The sequence below is a fragment of the Melospiza georgiana genome, chromosome 15 (assembly GCF_028018845.1).
Source record: "Melospiza georgiana isolate bMelGeo1 chromosome 15, bMelGeo1.pri, whole genome shotgun sequence".
NCBI classification, from domain to species: Eukaryota; Metazoa; Chordata; class Aves; order Passeriformes; family Passerellidae; genus Melospiza; species Melospiza georgiana.
The window spans coordinates 8781716-8808802 of record NC_080444.1 but is presented as its reverse complement, the minus strand read 5'-3'; the positions used below and the strand labels follow the sequence as shown (position 1 = coordinate 8808802).

General features: G+C 40.5%; 1 protein-coding gene across 2 annotated transcripts; it reads left to right on the top strand.

Annotated features, from left to right (window-relative positions):
- Positions 1 to 3331: 3331 nt before the first annotated feature.
- On the top strand, positions 3332 to 25800 carry SMAD5 (SMAD family member 5). 2 transcript variants are annotated; one of them, XM_058034852.1, is made up of 7 exons: positions 3332 to 3399; positions 12791 to 13405; positions 14630 to 14881; positions 16041 to 16160; positions 16788 to 17009; positions 19816 to 20072; positions 20984 to 25800. In XM_058034852.1, the coding sequence occupies exons 2-7, from the start codon at positions 13003 to 13005 to the stop codon at positions 21125 to 21127; spliced, it is 1398 nt and encodes a 465-aa protein (XP_057890835.1). In that variant the 5' UTR covers positions 3332 to 3399; positions 12791 to 13002; the 3' UTR covers positions 21128 to 25800. The 2 variants fall into 2 exon arrangements, with proteins under 2 accessions (XP_057890835.1, XP_057890836.1); XM_058034853.1 differs by having other exon boundaries at positions 3361 to 3399; positions 12873 to 13405.
- Positions 25801 to 27087: the final 1287 nt, after the last annotated feature.

Here is a 27087-nt window from a genome sequence, read left to right as displayed (position 1 = left end):
GTATTCAAAATCTGGAGAGTAAAATGAAAATTGGAATAATGGAATTTAAGACAATTCTGGAACTTCACACTTCTCAACCATGGAAGGCCTGATAGCTGTAGGCAATTCTTCTGATTCTTCTGTTGGTTGTTTTGTACTTTGATCGGACTTTGAGGTTATCTCTCACCTACTGTAACTCAGCTTTGTGGGAAGGTGCTTTTCTGCCCTCATTGCCATTAGCCTGTGCCTGTGCACAAAAGGAATCAGACATGTACTTGTCCTTCAGCTGACTTTACAAGGCAGGCCCCAAAGTATAAACATGTGCAGTTGTCTCTGCAGAATCTAACATAATTTAATTATTCAAACATTCAGGTAGTCATTTTTCCTTGGATTAACACAGCTGCATATCTGTGTGCTGGAAAATCTGGGTTTGACAGTGATAAAATAGGATCGATGGCTCCATGAGTTGTGAAATTCAGGAATTTGTGAAATCACATGATTTCTGGAAAATGTGTTCAGGGTGCTTTGAGTCTCCTTGTTGTCCTTTTATTGAATTTGATATGTTATTCGAGTGGACCCACTGGAATGTGGCACTAGTGATCCAAATGATGGAGACCATGTAGGAATAGGTGAAAGTGATGTTAAATTTCCTGTGGCCTTAAGGGCACACAGACTTGAATCATCAGATAGAAAATGTCACTTGTTTTCTATTTTATCAGTCTCATCAATTATCAAAGAGATAATTTGACTTCAGACATTTAGGGGTTACCCGTTCAACATTAGTCTATGATAAAATGGCATTAAAAAAAAAGGAAACCTACTTTTCAGATTGATTATAATAATCCTTGCTATCACACTTCAAAACAGTCTCTGCATTGTGCTTAAAAATCACTGTTTTCTGAAAAGGGTGTGCTGCAGGCAGACATGTCTCAATTGCCTGTAGTTTTAAATAGAGAATTTTTAGGAAAACTTAATTTTGGAAATCTTAGAGTTCTCCTTGTCTTCCCCACACTCTTGCATGCACACCTTCAGCTTCCCTCATCCCTGGAGCCCTGAAACCTCCACAGCAGGAAGTGCACTGGAGCTCTGTGATGTAGATTCACCCAGCACTGTACAAGTGTTTTGTAACTCCTCAGCAGAGGAGAACATATTGTTTTCCAGAGACATGATGGTTGGCACATGAACAACACCTAAAATGCCTGCTGCCAATTTGTTGTTTGTTACTTGGTTTATTAATTAAGTTACACAAAAGATTTGGAAAAAGGCCAACAGTTATTGTTTTATTTTTTGTCCCATATTTTGGACTGCCTGGCCAAAGCAGAACAATTGCTGGTGCAGAGATACAGAGGAGTCCCCAAAGGTTAGCTCTGTTCTGGGACTAAATTACACCAAAGCCTTGCTCCTTCACTGCTGCCGTGAACTTTAGTAGACATATCCTGTTGGGCTATTAATTGACTTCTTAAGAACTTCTGTTTACATCCAAGAGCCATTTAGTTTTGAACCAGAAGAAAATTTCTTCAAAGCTCAAATATACGTGAAATCGAAATTTCAGCTCAGCTCATTTGATATTTTTCCCTATTTCTATGAACTTTACATTGCTTTTTCTTGATTTCTTTTTACTTTTTGGTAGATGTTTTACCTTTAAGTTACACAAATAAAACACAGAGTTGCATGTGGCTTCTTTGTAACTTAATTATATATGTATTTTTATATGTATATAGGATCACTTTCAATTACATTTGCACGCTTCTATTTTTTTTCCAAAAGGAATCTGATAGCAAGATTCAGTTGGCATGCCAGATACAATTGGCATGCCAGATTTCTAACTGTAGTTACATGTTCTGTAACAGGCGCACAAATTTATGAACAAATAATGGGTTTGCCATATAAATCTGTTCCTACACATTTTTTTTGACCATAGGAAGAAACTCTTCCATAGGAATTTCTGTAGTTCTCAGACAAGGATTTAGCTTGGTTCAGTAGTATGTCTGAAGCTGGTCATGATCAGCCTGAGGAAAGCAGCCTTTGTGTTGTGAAATGAGTGAACTGTGAAATACTTTCCTCTAATTGTGGACATTCCTGTTGCCCATATAAAGTTAAATTTTTCAAAGTCATTGGAGTTCAGACTTCAACAATAGTTTGTGGTGAATGGTTCCACCTGGTCCTGAAGAGCAGAGTTGAGTGTGGGTCAGCCTTGCACTCATTGCTCATTCTTCCTTAAGATACCCTCATATCTAATAATTCACTCAGTTAAAAATGACAAGAAACACTTGTGCCTGCAGTATGCTTAACCAAGGTCAGACATTGCTGTGCCACACTGGACGTGGCTTTGGCCCAATAACTCTCTGAATTTTTCTTCGGTGCAGTCCAAAAGCAGCTTCGAGGCAGCAGTGCTCACTTCCATGTCACACAATGAGGACAGCAAGAGTCTGTCCCATAGTGGCATTATACACAGCAGGAAAATCTTCATCTGTGAAATCCTTTCTAGTGCCATCCTGAACACTGCTGACACATTTTCTTGAAGCTTCACTGGGTATTTTAGTAATTTACTCAGAGACACAGCCCCCTGAAGGACCTCAACTGCCTCAGGACATTGTGGCTAACACTCAGTGATGAGGCTGCAGGGACCATGCCGCTCTTTACACCATCTTGAAAGGAAGTTGTAGCCAGGTAGGAGCCGGGCTCTGCTCCTGGGCAGTGACAAGACAAGAAGACACAGTCTTAAGCTGCACCAGGGGAGGTTCAGCTTGGGCATCAGGAGGAATTTCTTCACAGAAACGGTGCTCAGACATTGCAGGGGGCTCCAAGGGAGGTGGAACTTCTGTTCCTGAAGTGTTTCAGGACAGACTGAGCGTGTCCCTCAGTGCCATGGTCTGGTTGGCACGGCGGTGCTGGTCAGAGGTTGGGCTGAAGAAGCTCTTTTGCAGCCCAGGTGAGCCGGTGGCTCTGTGAGGACAGCCCCGGTGCCCAGGGCAGCAGCGCACGGCACTGCGGGAGAGCGCCGGCCCTCGGCCCCAGCAGCGCCCGCCATCGCAGCGAGACCTTCGGGGCCTTTTGTACCGCTCCGTTACGCGGCACGTTACTTTCTGTTCACCGAACCCCGCACACCTATTCACTGATTCATTATTTACATTTATTTCGCTCCTTTCCACAGCGCGGGGCCAATTCCCCACAGGGCCCCTTCCCACACGCACCCGGGCCGGGCCCGGCCCTTTTCCCGCTTCCTCCCGCCGCCGCCGTGGCGCGCGCGCGGCCCCGCCCCGCGCACATCCGGGTCCCGGCGCTGGCCCCGCCGGCCCCGCCGCCGCTCCCGTCCCGCCGCCTCCCCCGGCAAAGTTTCGCTGCAGCAGCAGCGGCGGCCGCGGCCCAGCCGGCGCCTCACGGACACCCGCCCCGGGGAGGCCGCCTGCTCCGCGCCGGGTGGGTCGGGGCGGCGGGATGGTTGGGGCGGGGAGGTTGCGGGCCGCGGGGTCGCGGCGCTGCGAGTCGGGTTCCGGGCGGCCGTGGGGGAGCGGGGGGAGATGGGGCCGAGGCCTCGGGCGGGCCCGCGGTGACACCGGGGGTTACAGCGGGGCGGGAGGGCACGGGGAGCGGCCTGCGGGGGAAGGAGCAGCCCCGGGAGGGAGAGGAGAGCGCGGGGCCGCCCGCGGGGCTGCTCGGACACGCGTGGTGCCAGTACAGGAGCGGGCACCGCCGGGCTCGGCAGAGGCTCCAGAGGGTTGTGTCTTATTTTTGTAGTTTGGGTTTTTCCGGGTTTTTTGTTTTTTTGGGGGAGGATTCGAGGACTCTCTTAACTGGAGTCAGGCCTGAGCGAGCGAGGGGAGAGCAACAAACACGTTTGCAGGCGGTGGTGAAGAGGCGGGAGGCGATGTGCGGGCTCACACACACACAGAGCGATCACAAACACACACACACAGCGATCACAAACTCACACTTGTCCACCTTGGCCTTCTTCTCGTGTAGCCCTGACAGCTGCCTGACAACAGATGCACAGCTTCGGTGATTTAGAATGGCAATTTTTGTCTTCTGCGGGTTGTAAATTTAATAGAGGAAATATGCTCTTGCGGTTAAAAGCACGAGACTGGAAATCAAATGATCTGTGCTTTGTTCCAGTTGTGGGGTTTCTAATGTGTGATTGAGTGATATTTCGCAGGAAAGTGAGATAGGGAAGAACTGATTCAGCAGTAGTGTTGAATGTATTATTGAATAGGTTCAATAATGGTTGTTGAGTCTCTTGGTAGAATAGGTAGAGATTTAGAAATTCCATGCAGTGAATCACTTGGGCTCACTGCTGTAACAAAACCTCCAAGGAATAACTGTCAGAATTTGCATCAGCAAAGTTTTGTCTGTCACGGGAAATTAGATTGTCAGTGTATGATGGGTTTAGATGAAATCTCATGCTGTTTTCATTCCTTCGTTAATTTCAGATAATTAGCCTTCCATGGGTGGCTTTAAAAAGAATGAAAACTGAAATGAGCGTAGTTCATTGCGTGTGTCAGTTACAGAAGTTCTGCTCAGAATGTCTTCCTGGTCCTCTGAGGAATCACAGTTTGACTGGAGTAAAGAAAAAGGTGCAAACACTTGCAGGCATGTGCCTGTGCTCATCAAAACCTGTAATGCTTTATGAAGTTGGCAGCTAGTGGTAGTGGAAGTTAATAGAAGCAGCAAATAACTTAATTGAAGATGTTTCATAATTAGTGTGTTGTAACTTTTGAGAGTGCCCTGTCTGTGTTGGATTTAATGTCTTAATCCCTACCGTTTGATAGTGGTTTACTTTTACCTCTGATATTATAATTTTGTTCACTTGGCCTTGAAATTGCAGCTAAGTGACTAATGCCACTTATTTCTGCAAAATAAAACCCCAAGAAACCACGTGCTTACTGGGATACCTACCTTTTACAAACCTCTCTTTTCCTTTCAAATGTGGAGGACATACACGTGAAATAGGAATTTTCTCTTTTTCTGAAGAGGACTTTCCAGGTGGAAGCCCAGGTGGACAATCATGATGGGGCTAACAAATGGAAAAGAAGGAAGAGAGGTTTCCTCATTTCTTTCTATTGGTGACAAAAGATCACAACAGGGTGTGCTGCTGTGTACAGCTGTGGTGGGTGGTTTTTTGGGTTTTTTTGAGGTTTGTAGTTTTAACCTCTAATGGAACTTGAAGGAACAACTGTAATTGTTGACCCTGTACTATTTTGTACTTGTTGGAAGTCAGATTTTTAATCTTGCACCTGGAGTCGGTGATCTGTGCAGAGTTTTTATGACCACAGAATATTATTTGAGCTGGAAAAAAATGTCTCCCAAGATGGAATGCTCATGCTCAATTAAGGAACTTTTTGGGCTTATTTGAAAGTTCTTTACAAATTATATTGTGATCTTTAATGCTTTGGAGGACATATTTAATTGCAGAAAACTGTCCTCTATTTTCTTTATAGGTGTCTTAAGAAAGTGCTAGGGACTCTTTTATTGCTCTTGGCTGAATTACATACCTGCAGAAATACTCCTGTGGCAATTCTGTGCAATCCTGTGTCTTCCCTTCCTTCCAGTTAAGGCCTTGCTGGTTATACTCATGTTTGTTTGGGTTTTTTAATTTAAGTACGAGTTTCTTCAAATGTCTCTCTTAGATTTGGTGGAATGAATTTTATTTTAATCTGTTAATATTTCTTTAAAGATCTTTACTGATTTTTTTTTAATAACAGGTAAGGAGCTCGTGTTCAAAATGAGAAGATTTATTCTTGTGCGAGCTGAGTGCACTTGAGATATCTTCACGGCTAACGATAAGCAGCTCATTAAAAGCAAGCTGAGCAGTAATTTAACACTTTTGCCGTTATCATTAGTCACAGTGCAGGTTCCTGCCCTGTTTTCTGGAAGCCTTTTTAGCCGTGCTCCTGTGACCACGCAGAGGAGTTTGGCTGGCACTGGGGCGCGCTTGACCAGCGTGGGTTGGCGCGGTGCAGGGCGCTGCCTGCCAAGTCCCTCTCCCCACTGACCTACCACCAAGGTTGTGCTGCCAGCACTGTCATCCTTGACAGAGGATCTTTGTCAGAGTCCCTGCTACTGATACACCAACTATGAAGTAGTGTCTCTGAATTCTGGGTCAGTGGATGTCACAAACTGACAAATTTAGAATACTTTGCCATTCATTCATTCTGTGCGAGGGGAAAAAAAAACTTGCTGAATTACTATTGTCAGTGTTCCCTCCAATCCTGTAGCTTTTGTAAACTTGTCACAGGCTTAATGCAATTCAGTTGGAATGAAGTGTATACACACACACACACATATACATCTTTATTTTTTGTCTTCTTTTAAAGCTTTTTGGCTGGCCCATTTTCCAGGTTATACTTTCTGTTGCCAACTCATAGTATTTAGAATCTTGGTCTCTAATGAAGGTCTTGCACGTGAGCATTTACATTTTTAGAAGGCTTTGTCCAGCTTGTTAATTTTTTAGCATACTTTAGGGTTTGTGAAAAGCACAAGATGCCCTTTATTTTCCCATTTTTGTTTCCAAGTGTAGTACTGAGGTCATTCCTAATCACCCACTTGCTTGTCCATGTCCAACCTACCAGTGGAGGCATAGGCCTTTGTTTTCATGTAGTGAAATGTAGCAGTGCTTTTCTCTGGAATTTTAATTAAGAAATGGATTGTAAGTTGTAGTTATCTGCTTTGGTTAGAGTAGATCTTAAATAACCTTAAAAACAGGAGGCAGTTTCAGGGCTGTCTGCTGTTGATGGTGGCATTTTCCAGCATAATGCTTCTGCTGGAAAGTGCCAGTTAGCTGAAACAGAAAAGTCAGAAAATGTACAGTTCTGATAAAACACTTAAGGAAGACAGGTTTTGGTTCTAAGATGGAAATTATAGTTTTCAGTATTTCTGCATAAGCTAATTGCTCAGTAATTAGTGCAGCTGCAGAGACCAGGGGCATGGGAGCATTGGATTTTTTTGTTGTAAATGTGGATGCTTAGAGAAATAGACCAATTTAGGCATTGCAAGTTTTGGTGTTTTCTCCCTCCCTCTCCCTTCCCTGCATCAGAGTTAAATTCATATTTTGCCATGATGCAGAACAAATTCTGTTCTTCAATTATAATTTTTCTGAGCTTTTATTGACATCAGATGGAAATGAGGATGCTTTGGAAATGCAGTGGAGCTCTCTTAGTGATCTCTTTGCCTGGACCTCTTTTGTGGTATAAATCATTATCACTGCTACTATTTTTTGAGAAAACTTTAGGAAGAAGCAGAAGCATCACTTTGCTATCTGAGTTAAATCTTCCATGTACATTGTATTACTTGCTGCTTGTGCTTGGCCTCAGAGTTTGTTAGGTTTTTTATAAGAGAGTACTGGTTAAATACTTCTCAGCTGACAGAGCTAAATGCTTCAGCTTTTTTTTTAAGCTATGTTAGATGGTGTACAGATGTGGAAATTAAAAGCAAAAGTATTGTGTGAGACAGCCCTGTCAGCAATTGTCAGTAGATTTTTCTGTTTGCAGGGCAGTCACGGTTAGTAAAAGTTTTGAAGATACCAGATAGTTCTTTTCTCTTCTTGTTTACATATATTATCAGTTAGATTATTTTGCCTTACAAGGCATGCTTGAAGCAAGAAATCAAGTGCTAGGGTAGAAGCACTTACCGTAGATTTTGGTCAGCTGGATGCCAGTTCTCATGAAAATACCACAAGTTCCTTTTTGATATAATTTATAAAAGCTCTTTCATCTTTTACTTAACCTTATGGGGACAAGAGGCAAAAGAAGTTTTTTCATTGGTGGTACTCCTTGTGGCTGAGATGTTGCAAAGGGTAATTGAAGAGAAATCTTTTCTGTGGAGAGGCTTTGGCAATGGTTTGAAAGATGCAAGCCCTTCAAGTTCATTGAACAAGTTTTTAACCACAGTGTCATCTTATGATTTGTTCTGTGCTTGATGTGTATGGAGAAACTGGAACTAACATTTCTCCTGTGTTTGGTTTAAAGACAAGACTTAATATGTGCCATTGCATGGGACTGTGTGCTGGGCTACAATGTGAGCTTGGGAAAATGATAGTAAAACTCAAGCACAATCCTGCACAGTTCCTGTCAGGAAATTTATAAGGAAAAAAGGATTTTAATAAAACCAAGTGAAATGATGTGTGAGGTTGTAGTTTTAAAGAAAGTATTGATCTGTGTATATAGCATAACACACTATAATACACCACTGCAGTTGAGTTTCTGAGCCTTCTGTATGAATATGATGTTAATGTGTGTATGGAGTCAAAATACTTGAGCATTTCTGAGTTTGAAGGGCAATAAAGTTGAGCACAAGGGCTGACTGCAGAACAGCTTTAACTGCAGATCTGCAGCAGCTCTAAGGAACTCCCAGTCGTGCTGCTGCTTATAAGTGGTGCTTTGTTTATTGTATGAAGTTGAGCCTCAAAACAGCTTCTGATCATCAGCAGTGAAGTTCCTTGTTTCACATTGGGTATGGTGCTGCAGGAGGCTTCCTGAATTTGCAAACAAGTAAATGAGTGGCAAGAGAATAGTCCTTGTACATTTGACACAGCCTTAGTGCTGGTTGTAGGAAGGGATGAGGGTCATTGGTTTTACCCATTTTAAAATGGTTTTACCCATTTTATTCTTGTGCATGTGAAAGCATCATTCAGTGCCCTGCTGTTTGGGATGATGGTTTGCTTGGTTAATGGTACTTCAAACCTAGATTTTGCAGCTGGGAAATTAGTTTGGAATCAGTTGGAGAATACATTACATACAAAATGCATCTCATGAAAATAGGTTCACCATATTTAATGTTATTTTCTGTTCTGCAGTGACTCTTGCTCAGGTCCTTTTAGCCAGAAGGAGATTCCTTGGTATGGCATCAAATGGACCTACTGAACTTGCCAGTTTGATGGAGTAGGCTAAGGAAATTTCACAAGAATTGATAAAGGGAAGTCAAGTTGCTCAGTATTTTTGAAGGTGATAGAGTTCTCCCATCTGCATAAATGAAATATAGGTTCTGTTGTTGGTGAATTTGTTTATATCTGGCTGGATGAAGTATTAAGGAGGGGGTTCAAACAATGGAACTGTTCACCCAACTAGTTTCCTTCCATTTGCTGTAGTCATTAACAAGAACTTTTAAAGTATAAATAATGCATGCGTCAAACTCTAATTTTGATACAACGATTGCTTCCTTTTATACTTGCCCTTTAAAAGCCCCCTCATGCTACTCCATGTAATTCATTACACTCACTCCTAAAAGTGTTTGTAGCTTTTTTAATGTAGCAGTGTGGTTTTCAGTTGATATTCTCTTGTAATTCAGCTGAAAAGTTATTTAATAAAAGAAGGAAATGCATAATAGGCCCTCTGCCTCTTAAGGAAATTTAAGCAAGCTTTTTCCCCATGAAAGTTGTTACCAGCTGTGTCTAGAGGTGCAGCAATAAGAGTAATTTGTGCACCACTGAATGAAAACGTGACTTTTTAAAGCATTTGTTTCTGTATTCAAAGCTCAGTGATGCTCTGTGGTACTGCAATCACAGCTCATAACTTGGGCTTTTAAACCTCAGAAGAAATTGATTGTAAGTACAGATGATCTGGGGAAGCTGTTCCTGGCAGATGTCAGGATTACTTAGAAACTTTTCACAGATTAGATGCTGAAATTACGGCAAATGCAAGTAAATGTTCTCAATGTGGTTTATGCCACACATTCAGAAATCTAAAAACCCTGCATGAATTGCAATTTCTACATGGAAATATTTGGTTTCTACTTAAATACCTGAACCTACAACTTTGTGGCCTTAAATAGCTCATGAAGCCAGCTCATGATTCATGAACCTTTTTAACTCTGCCTTGTTTTCTTAAGAAAGGCAAAAGCTGTAAACCTTCAGTGTTTTGCCATCCAGAATGAGCTTTGGGCAGGTGTGCAATGGGATAAATTCAGTGTCATTTTTTACTTCTCAAAGCCTATTAGTATTTTGTTGCATTTTGTTTCTTGGCCTTGATTTTCTTGATCAGGTTCAAATACACTTCTAATGAAGAGTCTTTAAAGCCTCATAAGTGGCCAAAATGGAGTTACAGTGGATGATATTAAGGACTTCAACAGTTTAATTTTTCAGTGGTTATAGTTACAAGCATGTATGTGGAAGCTTTTTTTGAAGAACTTGAAGCAGTTTTGATCAAATCTGTTGATCAGAACAGTTTGATCTGTTCTGATGCTTCTGAAATACTTGTTTTACCAGGCTTTGCTTTTGTTATGGGCCTCAAATGTAAAGTTTATAGAGATAATTATGTTACTTACTGTGAGCAGATTATTTCTAAAATGATAGTTTTTAGGACAGTCATTTATCATAATTCCCTTGCCACTTGCTCTTCAAATACAAATTACTGTAAAATATCATCTTAGTAGAACTGTTCCAACTTCCTTTCCTTTTAGTGAGCTTGTTTATTCCATGAGTGTGCTTGTGGGTAAATTATGTTGGAATTGTATAAAACAAAGTATCTTTCCTAGTCTATCCATTATGTTCAAAATAATAAAAAACAAAATGAAATTTTACATGATCATAGCATAGAATTGTAGGTCTTCAAATTTGGTTTCTTAATACAGATGGGGCTCCTGTAATGGGATAGATCAGGGGATGTTTGTTAAGATCTCCTTTGAGTTCAGCTTAACTAGAGCAATTTCCAATGCATTTTCTGCCTTGATGATGTGTAAGATTCTTTGAAAGCATAGCTGAAAGCAAAAATAGAACATTTTAATTGTCTCTGGTCTGAGCTTCTAGGTGGGTTCATTTCCTTTTCTAGGGGTGTGAGCAGTTGCTGATCTTGCAGCTATTGAATGTATGCGAGGCTTGAAAGTAAGTTAGTTGCAACTATAAACAGCTTTTACTTTTTGAAACAGTAAACTTTTATCCTCAGTAAAAGAAAAAATTCAGTCTGAGTTCCTGGCCAAGTTTATTTCCCTTTATGTATTTCCTGTTACTTTGAAGGGTGCAAAGATTCTCATGTGGAATAGTCCAAGGGATCTAAATTAGTCTGAAAGTGCAGACATGGTGATATTTCTGAAGAAAACAGGTGATACGTAATTATTTGAGTTTTTTCCTTTAGTTTTTTCTCAATACCTTCTTCTAGGGAGTTACTGAAGCAGTGGGAAACTTCTATTCTCTTTTTTTTCCCCCATTTTGTTTTTTTTGTGAGAGCTCTAGGAAGAAAGACCTCCAAACAGTTTTTCTGTTTTGCTTTTCCAATTTTTTTTCCATATTACTGAAACAAAGTTGAATAATCAAAGAAGTACCAATGGGATTAAGCTACTACATGAAATAAATGGATTTTTTTTCCTGTAAAGAAACACCAGGTGTCTTTGGGTTGTTCCCTGCTTTCCTCACCCTCTAACTCCATAATAGAAAATATGGGATGGTTACACTTGGGACATGAATGCCTTCCCTGGGGATGTTTGCTGTAGCTTTGGCTGCTGGTGCTTAGCACATGGTTTTGTTACATAGAAGGATCTGTCCAAGTGCCTGAGTGAGCCTGTGAATGTGCCCAGACACTTAAAAAGCCTTATCAGATGACTTTTAGTTTATCAAAGATGGGAGGAAAAAAGATCTTCGTGATTAAAGGTAGCAGTCTAAGAGAACCAGCACAGAGATATTTAACATTTTGCTCCCCCCACCCCCTTTTTCTCTTATGTGCAGATTTGGTGTCTTGGGCTGGGGTAGGTGTTCTAATTCACCGTGGTTTATCAGAAGTGGAGAGACAATGTTGTTTGGCAGTCTCTGTAGCAAGAGAGGAAGCATCTTTTGTTATTGACATCCTTTCTCTTAGCTCTGCTCTTGCTTTTTGCCAGCTGCTCATTGTCTATACTTGCTTATTTAGTATTCACAAGGGATTTTACAAGTTCTTATCAGTTCGTTGCCACAGCACATCATTTCCTCTTGTCATCGGTACTCCTTAAATTGCTGGGGGGAGGATTTGCATTAGGGCTGGTGAGTGGTAAAACACCATTCATGAGCCAGTTGTTCTGCTCTTCTCCTTTCCGAGGCACTTTGTAGTAAAGGTCACATTTCTAATGCTTACTTCACCATGTCTTTTCCCCCCTTCTTTTTTCTGGGGAGAAGAAAACAAATTTTTTTTTTTTGCCAAGGCTAAAAATATCACGCTCTTCAAATACTCTTCTTAAAAGATATAAGGAAGTGCAGCATAAAATTAGCTACAGCTAAAAAAAGGTTGACCACCTCTCTGGGTGGCTGGAGAAGGTTTGGTTTGTGCTTTTTACTGGGTTTTCTTTTAATTGTGCTTTGTTTTCTTTGTCTGCAGTTTCTTCCCAATTTCTTTTCATATTCTCAGAAACATGGGGTGACTAATTAGGGCTCAAGAAAAAGCAGATGCTTTAGGGTTTTTTTTTCCTTTTTGGAAATAAAGATCCGTTTGAAAAGCTGAGTATTTCCATGCAGTATTGGCCTTGGAACTGGTGGTTCCAGCCTGCCTCTTCCCTGTTCATAGCAAATTTAGTCTTTTAACACAGCACCATGACAGGGATATATTGCTATTTTTAAAGCATAGTCCTCAGGCCTATCTTCTGAGAGAAAGTAATCAATTTAAGGAGTGTTAATGGGAACTGTGCTGTCCCCACTGACCATCATCCCTTGATGGTCCCTTTTCCCACTAATCAGCAGTGCAAGCTTTGGGGACTGATCACTTTTTTTAAGTTTTCATAGTACTGCTGGGATTTTGTTTTGAAACAAAATCAGGTGCAATACTAGGGTTGAAACAGGAACTCTTCTCATATATGCCTTTTGTTTTATTTACCACACCCTTTACTTGTTTACTAATTCCTTGTTCAATTATCTTTTTACTAGAACTAAATTGGAGGAATCCATCATCGTTTTTGATGTGAAGGCTGCATCACTGACATCTCTATGTTCATTTGTCATCCTCCAGGAAATAATACGGCTCATCAGCTGCAATAAGTGCTTTGGGTGTAAACTGACATTTATTTGGAAAAAAACAAATTAGTTTACAAAAAACCCAACAGACAAAACCCAACAAACTTTTTGAAGACTTGTGTCAAATGACGTCAATGGCCAGTTTGTTCTCCTTTACTAGCCCAGCTGTAAAGCGTCTGTTGGGCTGGAAACAAGGAGATGAAGAGGAAAAATGGGCAGAAAAAGCTGTTGATGCTTTGGTAAAAAAGCTGAAAAAGAAAAAGGGTGCTATGGAAGAACTGGAGAAAGCCTTGAGCAGCCCAGGGCAGCCCAGCAAGTGCGTTACAATCCCCCGCTCCTTGGATGGACGGCTGCAGGTGTCTCACAGGAAGGGCCTTCCCCACGTCATCTACTGCCGCGTGTGGCGCTGGCCGGATCTGCAGAGCCACCACGAGCTGAAGCCCTTGGATATTTGTGAATTTCCTTTTGGATCCAAGCAAAAGGAAGTCTGCATCAATCCATACCACTACAAGAGGGTGGAGAGCCCAGGTATGTTTGAAAGTTACTGTCTGAAAAACTGAACAGAATCTTTGGTAACCACTTAACTATTCACTTCATCCTCCTCCTCCTCTGGTGCTGTACAACCAATTGAAAGTGGTGTGAGGCAGTTTGGGAGAGGAATGTTGAAAGTGCACATTACTGGCGGGGTTTTGGGGAGGTGTGTGGTCCATTCTGTACTAATGGTCTGAACTGTTTTCTTTGGAATTAATCACCTTTTACTCACAGACTTCTTAAAGTTAGTAGCAAACTTCTCCTTTGTTGTGAAATAGAAAACAGAGATGTGGACTTTCAGATTCACTTTCTTTGAGAAACTTGTTTCAAAATCTCAGTCCTTGCAACTGGAAAAACTTGTTTCAAAATCTCAGTCCTTGAAAGGTGGATGCCTTTCAGGAGCTTGCTATTTAATCAATGTGTGACATGAACTGAGGAGATGAAAAATAAAATTAATAAAATTCTAGGGTGGTAGAGTTCCCCAATGACTTCCAGTTAGGAGATAGCAGAGATGAATAGAAGCAGGAGATGTGATCAGTCAGAGAAAGGTGTGTGTCAGGTAAGGAGAGCCTGCTCTTTAAATGTGCTGTGGGAAAGGTGAGGAGGATTGGGATTGCAGTGGGAGAGATGAAGAATGTTGCTCTGGACAGTGTGGTGAGGAGTTGCTTCCCTTGCTCCCCAAAGTGGTTGTAACTGCTGCATGGATTGTAGTGCTCAAGTGCACTGCTGCAGCACTGAAATTCCAGACTCCAGCAGTGCTGAAGTTAAAATATATGGCAGTGCAGATTTTGTTTCTCATCAGTGGAAAGGACAATATGTAACTGTATAGTTTGACTGTAGTAATAGAGACTGTATTCTCATTTTCTCTGATTTGCTAACGTGTGCAGATGTAAGTTTTGCACTTCTGCATCAGTGTTTCAGTGTGTGCCACATGTAGCCTGGTTTGGTTTATTATTTTTTTTAAAAAGGTCATCTTCGAGTTGTGTGAAATGTGTGTGTTTTTTTGTGATTCTTGCAAGAGTAAAGTTTGAATCTTTCATTAAGAATGATGTAAAAAATAAAGGAGAGAGGATGGGGCAAAGGCATGCCAGATTCATCCCCTCCTCCTCTTTCCACCCCAGCTAGAGTTGAAATTATCATGATGAGCAGAATATTTGTATCTCTTACCTTACATCTCAAGTTTTAACCTAAATGCATTTGGGATTTGTTTGTTTTTTGCAGTTCTACCTCCAGTGCTAGTGCCTAGACACAGTGAATTCAACCCCCAGCACAGCCTGCTAGTTCAGTTCAGGAACCTGAGCCACAACGAGCCGCACATGCCTCACAACGCGACGTTTCCGGACTCCTTCCAGCAGCCCAACAGCACTCCATTCTCCATCTCACCAAACAGCCCCTACCCCCCTTCTCCAGCCAGCAGCACTTACCCGAGCTCCCCAGCCAGCTCTGGCCCATCCAGTCCCTTTCAGCTGCCAGGTGAGTGCAGCCTGAATGGCAGGTCAGTAAAAATCACCGAAATGTCACATGTTGTTGTGACCCGTGACCTCAGGAATTCATGATGTTTGCCTTAAATGGCTTTTTCTTTTGTATTTTATGGGATTTATTTCCTAGTTTTGTCACTGGTCAGAGTTAATTGTTACAGTTTTATTTTTCCAACTGCTTTTTGTCATGGATGTAATACTGGTGAGGTTTTTTTGCACAGCTTCACTACAGATTAACTAATCCATATTTTAGAAGAAGAATTAGCAATGAAAAGAGAGCAAATACAGGATGCTGAACAGGAAGTTTACTGATGTCTTTCACTGAATAAAAACATGTAAAACATGGTGTCTAACTGGAAAAAAGTACCATTTTTGTTGGGAACAAGTTGGATTAAACTGAATCTGTTTAACTGAGTCGAAAAATACAGAAAAAACAATTGATAGGGGCAAAGGAAAGAAATCTTACTGATTCTGTCTGATTATTGGTGTGGTTTATACAGCCAGGAATTTAGTAAAGACTTTATTTTTCCACTAGCTCAGTGGCCTAATCTTTTTAATCTGGTTGCTCAGTTCCCCAGAAGTGTCCCAGTCAGAGAGTATCTGTGTTGGCCAAGTACTGGGATCACTGGGGTGGATGCATTTATGGGGCACAGTGGGGTGTTGCCACACTGAGTGCTGTGCTGATGGAAGGAAACAGATCCACACCTCTGTAATGAACTCAGCCTGCAGGAGCAGCAAATCCCCCAAACTCTTCTAGCCTTTGTTACACTAAGCAAATAGTTACTTCTTCTACTGCTTTGTTTTTGAACACTGAGAAGAGGGTAGGCAAGAAAGTTCATGTTTGTGTGACAAAAACAGGGAAGCAGAGTCATCAAGCCCAAATGCAGGAGTGCAGGTATTAAAGAAAGAAAGAAAAATGAGCATGTCTTATTTTTTTTCAAGTTTCCAATCTTGTTATTGGTTCCATAGGTGAAATTTCAGCTATTGCAGGAGTTTACTGTAAAGACAGATGGCTGTGTTCAGATTTCTTTGAAAATGAGGCCAAATTTTTTAACATCTTGTTTGGGAATATTTTTGTATGTTTACAACTGTAGAATGTATAAATAAATACTCTAAATTGTTGAAATTTATTCTTATTTTTTTCATGTTTGTAGCTGATACTCCACCTCCTGCATATATGCCCCCTGATGAACAAATGGGGCAGGATAATTCACAATCTATGGACACAAGCAATACAATGATCCCTCAGATCATGCCAAATATATCTACCAGAGGTAAGTTGTATAGTCTGGTGTAAAATTACATAGTTTGGTGCCTTGCAACTCATGACCAAACTGAATTAATAACTTCAGATGGGCCAGTAAATCTTGCTGGTAGATGGAAGCAGTCCTCCTAGGCAAACTAGGGCTGTAAGAGACATAATTGAGAAATAAACTTAAATTGCTTCTTTTTATTTTCATCTTTTCCTTTCAAAGTTTCAGGTTCATAATATTGCTTACAGTGAGTTTTTGTTCATTTCTTTTCTGCTACGTTTGCCTGTTGTTGGAATAACATTTGCACAAAGGCTCTGAAAATTGAGTTAATACCAGTTATAACAGATTTTTTAAAAGTGGGCAGAAGAGTTATGTTTTACCTGCTGTCACATAGTCTGTTCTGTGTGTGTACGTGTAAGGTTGTTTTTGTTTAATATCAGGATTAGAATTGGAAAAAACAGTAAAATCAACAGGCCAGCTAAAATGCACAAAGGTCAAAATCTTTAAGGTTATAATCAGGACACTTCTTGCCCATCATAATTGTTTACTCAGATTTTACTTAGCTTGATGTTTTGGAAGGTCTGCTTGACAGTTATAGCTTCAGTGTTTTAACTCTTCCCTAAACTGTTCCTTCCATTTGCTTTTCAGATGTTCAGCCCGTTGCCTATGAAGAACCCAAACACTGGTGTTCCATTGTGTATTATGAGTTAAATAACCGTGTTGGGGAGGCTTTCCATGCATCTTCCACAAGTGTCTTAGTAGATGGCTTTACAGATCCCTCCAATAACAGGAACAGGTTCTGCTTAGGTTTGCTCTCCAACGTTAATCGCAACTCAACGATCGAGAACACTCGGCGGCACATTGGCAAAGGTAAAGCTGGGTTTGTTTTATTGCAAAGGTAAAGCTGGGTTTGTCTTATGGCAAAGGTAAAGCTGGATTTGTCTTATGGCAAAGGTAAAGCTGGTTTTGTCTTATGGCAAAGGTAAAGCTGGATTTGTCTTATGGCAAAGGTAAAGCTGGATTTGTCTTACGGCAAAGGTAAAGCTGGATTTGTCTTATGGCAAAGGTAAAGCTGAGTTTGTCTTATGGCAAAGGTAAAGCTGGGTTTGTCTTATGGCAAAGGTAAAGCTGAGTTTGTCTTATGGCAGAGATAAAGCTGGGTTTGTCTTATGGCAAAGGTAAAGCTGGGTTTGTCTTATGGCAAAGGTAAAGCTGGGTTTGTCTTATGGCAAAGGTAAAGCTGGGTTTGTCTTATGGCAAAGGTAAAGCTGAGTTTGTCTTATGGCAAAGGTAAAGCTGGGTTTGTCTTATGGCAAAGGTAAATTTGGGTTTGTTTTATTGCAAAGGTAAAACTGGGTTTGTCTTATGGCAGAGATAAAGCTGGGTTTGTCTTATGGCAAAGGTAAAGCTGGGTTTGTCTTATGAACCAAGTCCTTGGTTTTATTTCTCTACACTGCAGCAGTGATAATTCTCAGATGAAAATGCTAGAGGTAATCGGAGATGTGATACATTATCTACCTCTGCAGTATCAGAAAACAACTTAGGCATGGTTTGATTCTAATTAGTCAGGAATTGCATGCATTTTTCTTTGTCATTAATTAAAAAGACTAAATATTACCCCTTCCTTACCAAACTAGACTGCCATTGGGGCTTGCTTGTTAGGATAAATGTAGTAGTCTGTGTTTCAGCACCAAGAAACATAACAGGATATGCCATGATACTCCACATTATATCTACTTCTTAAATTCTGCATACACCTTTGCAGTATGTCAAAGATTTTTTTTTTGTTTTGTTGCTGTAAGGTATTACCTTCTGTCTACAGTATGTTCAAATATCTTGGTGAGTTGGCAGCAGGACTTTGAAGTGCTAATGCAAAACTGCAAGGGCTCATTTGTCTGAGTGAATCCATGGGGCGTGGATGTGTGTGGGAGGGATTCCTGGAGACAGCAGGTTTTGCAAGATCTTCTAGTTTTCCTGTACTGTTTTGGCTGATAGTACATAGAGATGCACTGTTTTCATCTTTGATGGAATGTGCCTGGATTATCTTAAATTGTAGAACACTTTTTCTGAAATTTTTTTTTGTGATTAACTCAGTCCTGAGAAGAGAGCCCTGTTTCTCTTGCACATGTTTAGAAGCCTTTTTACCACCTAAGCACATTTGGTAAAGTTGGTCTTGAGTTTTGATTGATGAAAGTTCATCCTTTCCCATAACAATCTTTTAATTAGAAATAACTATAAATATGACAAAATTTTGCAGATAATTTGGAGACCAGAAGTTCTGTTTGTGTCTGTTGGAAATTTGGCCCTGTGATGCAGTTGTCCAAAAAAAATTTATAAATAAAATAATATAAAGGAGAGCAAGTGATTTGTGGGGCGTGGGTGGTTTGTGAGGCTCTTTTGTTTTGGCTCACCCCTTTTAGTGGTATTGGCAGAGAAATCTTGTGCATCTGCCTAAGGTCAGAAGTGTAACCAGGACCCATCATCATATTGTAGAATAGTAATGAGCTTTAAAATGGCTGCATCTCTAATAATAATCATTGAACTTAAGCTTTGCTTTGTGGTGACTCTTCTGACAACAATTAAGGTTATTTAAAGATAAAATACTGTTTATTTAAGGCTTTTGCTTGAAAGATCTTGAAGTTTTGCCTCCTTAGAGCCACCCAGTCCTGTGTGCTAAAGTTTTTTACTGTAGCTGGCAAGTAGTGGTCACTGTCTTTTTAAATAAATAGGGTTGTGTTGTGGAAATGCAGTCTTGCCCACCCCAGATTCTGTGACAGCTGCTTGCAGTTGTTGAAGCCAACAGTTCCTCTGCACCTCCCTCCTACCTTAGTCCCAAGTGGCTCTAGCACTGCTCACAACAGTGGCTGCTGTCTGAAAGATTAACTTGATCTGTTGACTTGCTGCAGCCTCCTCTGGCACATCACGGGATGGTCCTTCATGCATTCTCAGGGTATTGCAGGGAAGACTTAAACAAAGCTTGGAAAACTGGGATAGGGGAGGGAAGGCAGGTGTCTCAGTGAAGCAGCAGGGAGCACCTGAGTTTGGATGCTGATGGGATGGGCAGCTTTTGTATATTAATTTTTAGCCAATAATAATATTGTATAGACTTCAAAACATGTGCATAGCTGAACACAGGCAGATATGATAGATCTGGGTGCTTTGTTGATGTTAAGGTGTGTAAACCCTGATGGTAATTAAGTGGAGCAGCTAGTTGGACTTACCTGTCCTTCAGCTTGATAAAATGTACTGAAAATCAGAGCAGACTGTGGATATTCTTTCTCATTCATGTCCCATCACTGACCCTTCTCCCAAGACACACCTATTTCTGTTCTACTTGGCACTGGCAGAAGCTGCCAGGTGTATAAAACTGGGGTTTTAATAATAAATACATATAAATTCTCTAGAAAAATAGCTTGAAATAACAACTGAAATGTGGCAGTATTTTTTTTTCATTCTATTCTGTAATTGATCAGAGAAGGACATCTAGTGGCTGGTGTATCATGAGCCTGCTGTGTTGAAATGAGACAGTGTGTTATAATGCAAGAAAAGCTTTCCTGAAAACCTCCTCAGGCAGAAATTTATTCTTTTTTCCCCCCAATAAAATAGAATTTAAGATAACTACCTCGAAATCAGAGACAACAAAGTAATTTGAAATGTTCTTATCTTTGTTTTCAAGGAGTTCATCTCTACTATGTTGGTGGAGAAGTCTATGCTGAGTGTTTAAGTGATAGCAGCATATTTGTACAGAGCAGGAACTGCAACTACCACCATGGCTTTCATCCAACAACTGTATGCAAGATTCCCAGTGGATGCAGCCTGAAGATTTTTAACAATCAGGAGTTTGCTCAGCTTCTAGCTCAGTCTGTCAATCATGGATTTGAAGCAGTCTATGAGCTCACCAAAATGTGCACCATTCGAATGAGTTTTGTAAAGGTAAATTATTCTGAGAGTATTTAAGTTTATTGTGGGTTTAGGTATTTAGCAATAATTCCATTAGCACTGTGGCAAAGCTGTTCTGGCCTGATGGGGTTCTTTTCAATTATAAGTATATTTAAAATGATTAACTGAGGGAGAAGGAAATCAATGAAAGAAGGGGAAAGCACAGATTCTATATTGAATGTTGGCTGTGTATTCAGTTACTTTAGTATTCAGGACAGGAATTTTATTCATTATGGTTGCTGTAATTTTGTTAAAGGAGATTTAAGTTCATGGTCTAAATTTAAAGGAGTAAAATGAATAACAAGTCCACTAAAAGAATGGGAGTAGAAAGGAGCAAAATTATTGGAGAAAATTTTCAGCTTTTTCAAATTGATTATTAGTTTAAAAAAATCCCTGGATATGTAAAAAAGACATGGTTTGATTTCCTGAAGTCAAGGTGCTGTTATTGTCACAGGAGTGTTTCCTGAGCATTGTTTAATCAAGATGTTGTCTGTCTCAGATTTAGTGTGGAGTCCAAACTTGGGCTTTCCAGGTGTTTTGTTTGCATCTTGTCCAAAAGATGTTTCATTGGTTTTGTCAGTTATGACAAATACTGCTGAGTTTGAGAGTGTGGAGGAGAGGGAGCAGGGGGGTGAAAGGGAAGAGAGATGTGGCCATGGCCAGGAGTCATCCTCAGGAGCTCCACAGGAGGCTGTGGCATTCAAGACATGACTGAGGCTTCCCGGTGCAGCTTTCCTCCTGCTCCTTCCCAGCCTCGGGTTTGTTCCTTTAGATCAGTGTGACTAGATTGGGAATTACCTTCAGAGAAGTATCTTGAGATCATGATTTCCTGTTTCTTGTTGGTAGATATTTTAAAAGACAAGCATGTCCTCAAATTGCTCAGTACCCTTTTGTTCATTTTGCAGGGCTGGGGAGCTGAATATCACCGGCAGGATGTCACGAGCACCCCGTGCTGGATAGAAATTCATCTTCATGGGCCCCTCCAGTGGCTGGATAAAGTACTTACACAAATGGGTTCTCCTCTTAATCCCATCTCATCTGTTTCATAGTGCTGCAATTCCACCTTCAGCCTTATTTTTAGTGAACTTATTCTAATTCTAGAGAAACTTCCAGTGGATACTGTGAGCTATATGGAGAATGGATCTTATGATTTAACTTTTTTTTTTTTTAGATCCCTTTGTGACCAATTCCATTGTGTATAGCTAATCAGTTTTACATTTCAAATTGTTCTTGTGATGCTTAAGTGACAGTTGAGCCCTAAGGGAAAAAATAGTCTATTGAAAAATTCAGAACACTTTTCCCCTTCTTCCCCTTAAAACTTAAACAGACAAATGTCTTAACTGGAAAACCTTTTTGTCCTGTAGGGACAAGAATTAATGAAGACTGACTTCAGAACATAAATACATATCATAATTTGGGATTTTTTTAATGTGTTTTAATGAAACTGTTTGAACATGTGCAGCTCCAGCTTGCAAGCTGTATTTTTAGCTTAGTGTTTTAACATCTTAAGGTTGACATCTGTCATAAGCAAAATTAGACTTTATTATGGCTAATTTGCCTCAGATTGAACAATGTGATTTTTTTTTAATGTACACATGAAATATACTTTTTACAAATATTGGAGTGGTGTAAAAACACTTGTATTTTCTATTGGAAAATGCTGTCATAAACACATTGTATATTAATGCAGAATAGCAGTTCTTAGCCTTTTCCCACTTTGGTTTTGTAATATCTCTTTTAACCACCATTTAAAGTAGTAATTGATCCAAGATAAACATCCTGCACAGTTCTGGAGTAGTGATTCTTGTTTTGCTTTGATTTACACTCATGCCGTTTGGATTTGGTTGCCAAGGCTATTTCTTTTTAGGTACCTTTCTCTGTTTTAACATAAACACTACTATTTGTAAATGGCAGTGCTTACTACTTTTTGGAAGGAATAAGTTTTTTGTTTTCTTTTTGGTGTTCTAGCTGTTTATTTTACCTGTCTGGAATTGATCTGTGTTAGGCCTTTTTAGTCTCTCAGTAGACATTATGCAGTATTAGTGATTACACTGTATTTAATTCACTTTCAAGTATGAGTTTGAGTCTCTTTGAAGACTGTGAGTGGCTTAGCAAATGAGTAACTGAATGCAGAAGCTTTTACTTCCAGATCATGTAATTTAATTCAGACCTCTTGGTAATGACCAAAAGTAATCACTTCTTTGTAGCCTGCATAAAACTGTGCTCTTGATCCTGTCCCTGATGGCAGGGCTTCAATCAGAAGACTTGTAGCTGTGGTTGGCATCTTTATGGGATTGAAGGACTGTGTTAATATGACAATGGAATTTCTCTCTCACATCTAAAGAATCACAGAATGTTGAGGGTTGGAAGGGACCTTAGAGATCTCCCAGTCCCACCCCTCCTCTCCATGGGCAGGGACGCCTCCCACCAGACCAGGCTGCTCCAGCCCTTCTCCAACCTGGCTTTGAACACTGCCAGGGTTGGGGGCATTCACAGCCTCTCTGGGCAGCCTGTGCCAGTGCCTTACCAGCCTCACAGTAAAGAATTTCTTCTGTATGTCTAAGCTAAGTTTGCCCTCTTTCAGTTTGGACCTGTTACTCCTTGTCCTGTCACTACAGTTGTAGACAAAGAGTCCCTCTCCAGCTGCCCTGTAGCCCCTTCAGATGCTGGAAGGTTCCCATGAGGTCTCCACTCAACCTTCCTTCTCCAGGCTGAACAGCCCCAACTTTTTCAGCCTCTCTTTGCAGGGGAAGTGCTCCAGTCCTTTTACCAGAATTGTGACCTCAGGACTTGCTCCAGGAGTTCCACCACATCCTTCTTGCACTGGGGGCCTCAGAGCTGTGCTCAGCACTGCAGGTGGGGTCTGACGAGGGCAGAGCAGAGGGGGCAGTGCCCTCCCTCCCGCTGCTGCCCAGTTCCTTGGCATGCAGCCCAGGGTTCTGGTGGTTTTCTGGGCTGTGAGTGCTCAGTGCCAGCTCATGGTGAGCTTTTCAGCAGCCATCACCCCCCAGTCATTCTCTGCAGGGCTGCTCTCTGCCCAACCTGTAGCTGTGTCTGGGATTGCTGGATCCAGGTGTAGGACCTTGCACTTGGCTTGGTTGAACTTAGTGATGTTTGCATTTGGCAAAGTAGAGAATTTAAACACTGTACTGAACACTAAAATCAATTACATAGCATATGCATATTTCTCTCCTTTATATCATAAAAAAGAGGCTGAGAGAAACATGTTAAGAGAATTAGAAGTGAATTATATACAAAATTTTGCATGCCGAAAGACCTTATTATATTTTTTAAACTCACCTTGCTTTTTCTCTTTCCTGAACACCTTTTCAGAAAAGGGTTCAGTGTTTGGGGGAGAGGCTGAAAACTATTATGCAAATACTTATTAAAAGATGTGTTGCAGTTAATTACTGCAATCCTGAGAAAATTATTTTTTAAACAAGTTCTTGTGTCTTCTGTTGAATGACAGTTTCTCCTCAAATGTGGAAATCGTGCATCGTATGGTACCTAAGTAACAAATGATCTTAGAGGATAAGAATTGTTTACGTGTCATTAAAATGTTTTTTATGAATTGCCTTAAAGGAATAAACTGTAACACTTCTGCAGAACCCTAATGTTCTCTTGTACAGGAATTTCTGTATTACTGTTTTGGTTTTTTGTGTTTTGTTTTGTTTTTTTAAACAGTTTCTCAAGTATGTTTGAAAACAGATGAGTGCATCTTCAGGAGAAGGGGAGTAACATTTATCTGCCACTTAGCTTTGGTTTCTTCCCTTTCATTCTTTGGAGCTACAGCCCACAGACAGTTCTTTTGATTGAATAAGATGCCAAGTCAGTTGGCCACAGGATCCTGCTTCTATTTTCTTCTTGGGGCCTGACGTTTGTCAAGCTGCTGAATATGTATATTTAACACTACAGAATATTATATTTCTTGACTAGCTTATGTAATAAATGACATGGCACATTGAATTAAGGAAAGATTGCAGTTGTGGGTACAAGATTTTACTTTATCCAAAATGTTTTTCACCTGGCTTCTTTCTGTTCACTTGTATGCTTCTATGTGGCCAACTGAATGACTCAAGAATGGGTGCTGCAGTGGGTGCTGTGAGCCAGAGCTGGTGTTTAGTGCTAGTATTGTGGTTAGATTGGCTACCCATGCACTGAACCATAATTTCTGCAATAATATCCAGTTAACCCACTTCTGATGCTGTCATTAAGTACTGAAGTGCTCTGTCATTTTTCTGCTTGTGTGCATATTCTGGAACGGCAATGGCTGCAGTGCTGGGATATCCTTGTGACTGCTGGTTTTGGCAGGGCAGGCTTGCAGGAGCAAACCCAGTCAAATTTGTCTGTGTTTTTTCCTAGTAGGGCTTTTTGGGAGCTTTCTGGTTAGCAGATTTTTTGTGCTACTGGTTCATGGTGTTGCTAATCCTGTTTTGTTCATCTGTGCTGCTGATACAATATTCAGATCTGGGTGCACGGCTAGATTGGATAGAAAGTTGTTTGGTGCCAACAGTGTAAAGTGTCACCAGAGCAGGGAGTGCTGCTCCTGGTGTACAGCACCCTGCAGAAATCACCCCTTGGCCTGGAGAGAGGGATGGGGAGATGGACTCAGCCAGCGGTGTGGGAGTGGTGCGTGGAGCATTTCCAGTGTAGCCCAGCTCAGACTGAGTGTTACTCCTCTGTAAAAACTCATTTGGCTCTTGCAGTGTATTTTCTTCTTTCTGGGCCTCTTCCTGCTTTGCACCAGCCCCAGCAGTGTTGACAGCTTTGGCAGTACCAGCAGAGAGCCTGGGGCAGGCTTATCCTGGAGGCTTTCCTGGCAGTGCTGTCACAGCCCCTGAGATAAGGCAGCAGCTTGGCTCTGGTTCCTTACACACCTGGGCCTTGCTGGCAGCCAGGCAGTGCCTTGTGTGTCACACTCATCAACTGCATTAGGCATGAAGGGCTGACACTGGGTTATAGAATCTACAGGACCAAAATAAAACCACCTAGCTAACTGACCAGTGAGAGACAAATCTGACAGAACAGCCCAACAGGCAAAAGAATGATGAAACAGCCCGGGTGTTACAGTTCAGGATAGAATTGTTTAAAATGTTGGAATTCTTTTAGTTTTGCTTGAAGCAATGAATTTTTTTTTCCCCCACAGTATTAAAATGTGAAAGTTGTCAATTCTTGGGTGTAAGATTAACTTGGATTCTTGCAGTATAACTCTGGAGGACATTGAAATCTGTCAGGCTTCCTCACTAGTCTGAAATAGTCACTTTTTCAGGATATTGTTTTACTTGCTCAAAGTGTTGCTGGTGATGGTTTCTGGAAAGGCAAAGAAACAAACAAAAACCAAAAACAAAACCAAACCATTTTCTAAATGTTTTGCTTCAAATGACAAACATGTGACTAACTTTCTTCTGGAGTTGTGAAGTTTCTGTTGAGGAGGGTTTCCCATTCTGAATTCAAATCAATAGACCAAACCATCAGATTACAATATAATGTTGCTTTCTTGTGCTGCTCCATAAACCTGCTTCTGTGTTTGTTGCAAGCATAACCTTTATGCTTTTGTTTACATTGTAGAAAACACAGTTCTAGCAATGAGGTTTTTTTCATTTAACTCTAAACATCTTTTTATTTTGTTAATTTTAAAATTACTAGGTTTTGCTATGTTATGTTTTTAAAGATATTTTTTGCATACTGCTGCTCATATTTCAATAAACAAAACAAAAACACCACAGATTCTTCTGATTTCCTTTTTCTGTAATTCTGTGTCTCAAGTGTTTGTTTACAAGGGTTAATTTATCACATGTAACTCACTGCTGATACTTCTCCATATCCATATTATTCCTCCTCACACAAAGGTGATCCTGGCATTTTAAAAATTCTTTTCTGTAGCTTTTTGGTAATGTGAAAGCTGCTGTGCTCTCAGAAACAGAGACTTAAATTATTTCCTAACTTCATTTTAAAGAGTTCTTTATTCTTGTAGAATGCAGCCAGCCAAAATGGTATCATTTTGATAGTACTTATGTAACTGTTTTTTGTACTACCAACTGAAGTATTTCTGTGAGACCTCAGCAATCTGCTGACTTGGGGGTGGTTGGGGTTTTTTTCCCACTGTGGCCAACCATAACATTTTGAAACTCATCGTGCCTGAATGTGTTGAGCTTGAACTGCTGACCAAGAGCCTTTCAGTGAATTGAAGGCTGCTCAGATATCTCTTGTAACTCAGTACTGCTGCAGTAAAATGTACATTTAGAACTTTAGTGAACTGTATATTAGCTTCTTTTTTAAAGATTGAGGGGAAGAAAACATTTCCCTTGCTTACCAAGATACTGCAGAAATAGAGGGTGAAAAGTGGTGTGCATATATTAAATCTTTTTTTGGCAGGATGAGTACAAAAACACTGAATCCCAATGCCACAATGACAAGTGATTTCTTTAGTATAAAACTGAAATGAAAATGTTGATACAACTTTATCTTGTCTGGGCTTCCTGCTTTGGGATTTAATTTTACCAGCAGACTGACACCTGCAGTAATGCTCTGAAATTCTGACATTTTCCCAGTAATAAGAATTTTTTGCCTCTGAATGAGAATCCAGTCACTCAGGTAAAAATGTATTTTTTTAATTAAACTCTTGATACTGTACTATTTTCATGAGTTTGCTTCCAAGACAGTGATTGCCATGAAAATCCCCAGAAGATTTACTGTGTTAGTATTACACAGATAATACAGGCTAAGTTTTGAGCAGGATCTCAGATGAAGTTTCAGTGGCTTATTGGCTTTCCAGAAGCTTTATGTGGATTTTTATGAATAGTCTTTTAAGTAAAAAGCAAGCAAACAAAATACTTAGTTTATTAAAATTTTAATAATGTAGAAATGAAGAAGGTTTTGGTTTTTTTTTTTAATCTTACTGGTCTTTCTGGGGAATTTGGAGGTGCAGTAACAACTCTGGGAGTAGGTAGCCAAAGCAACCTCTGAAATTCTTTATTCATGAGATTTTTACAGATGGAAGAAAAGTTTT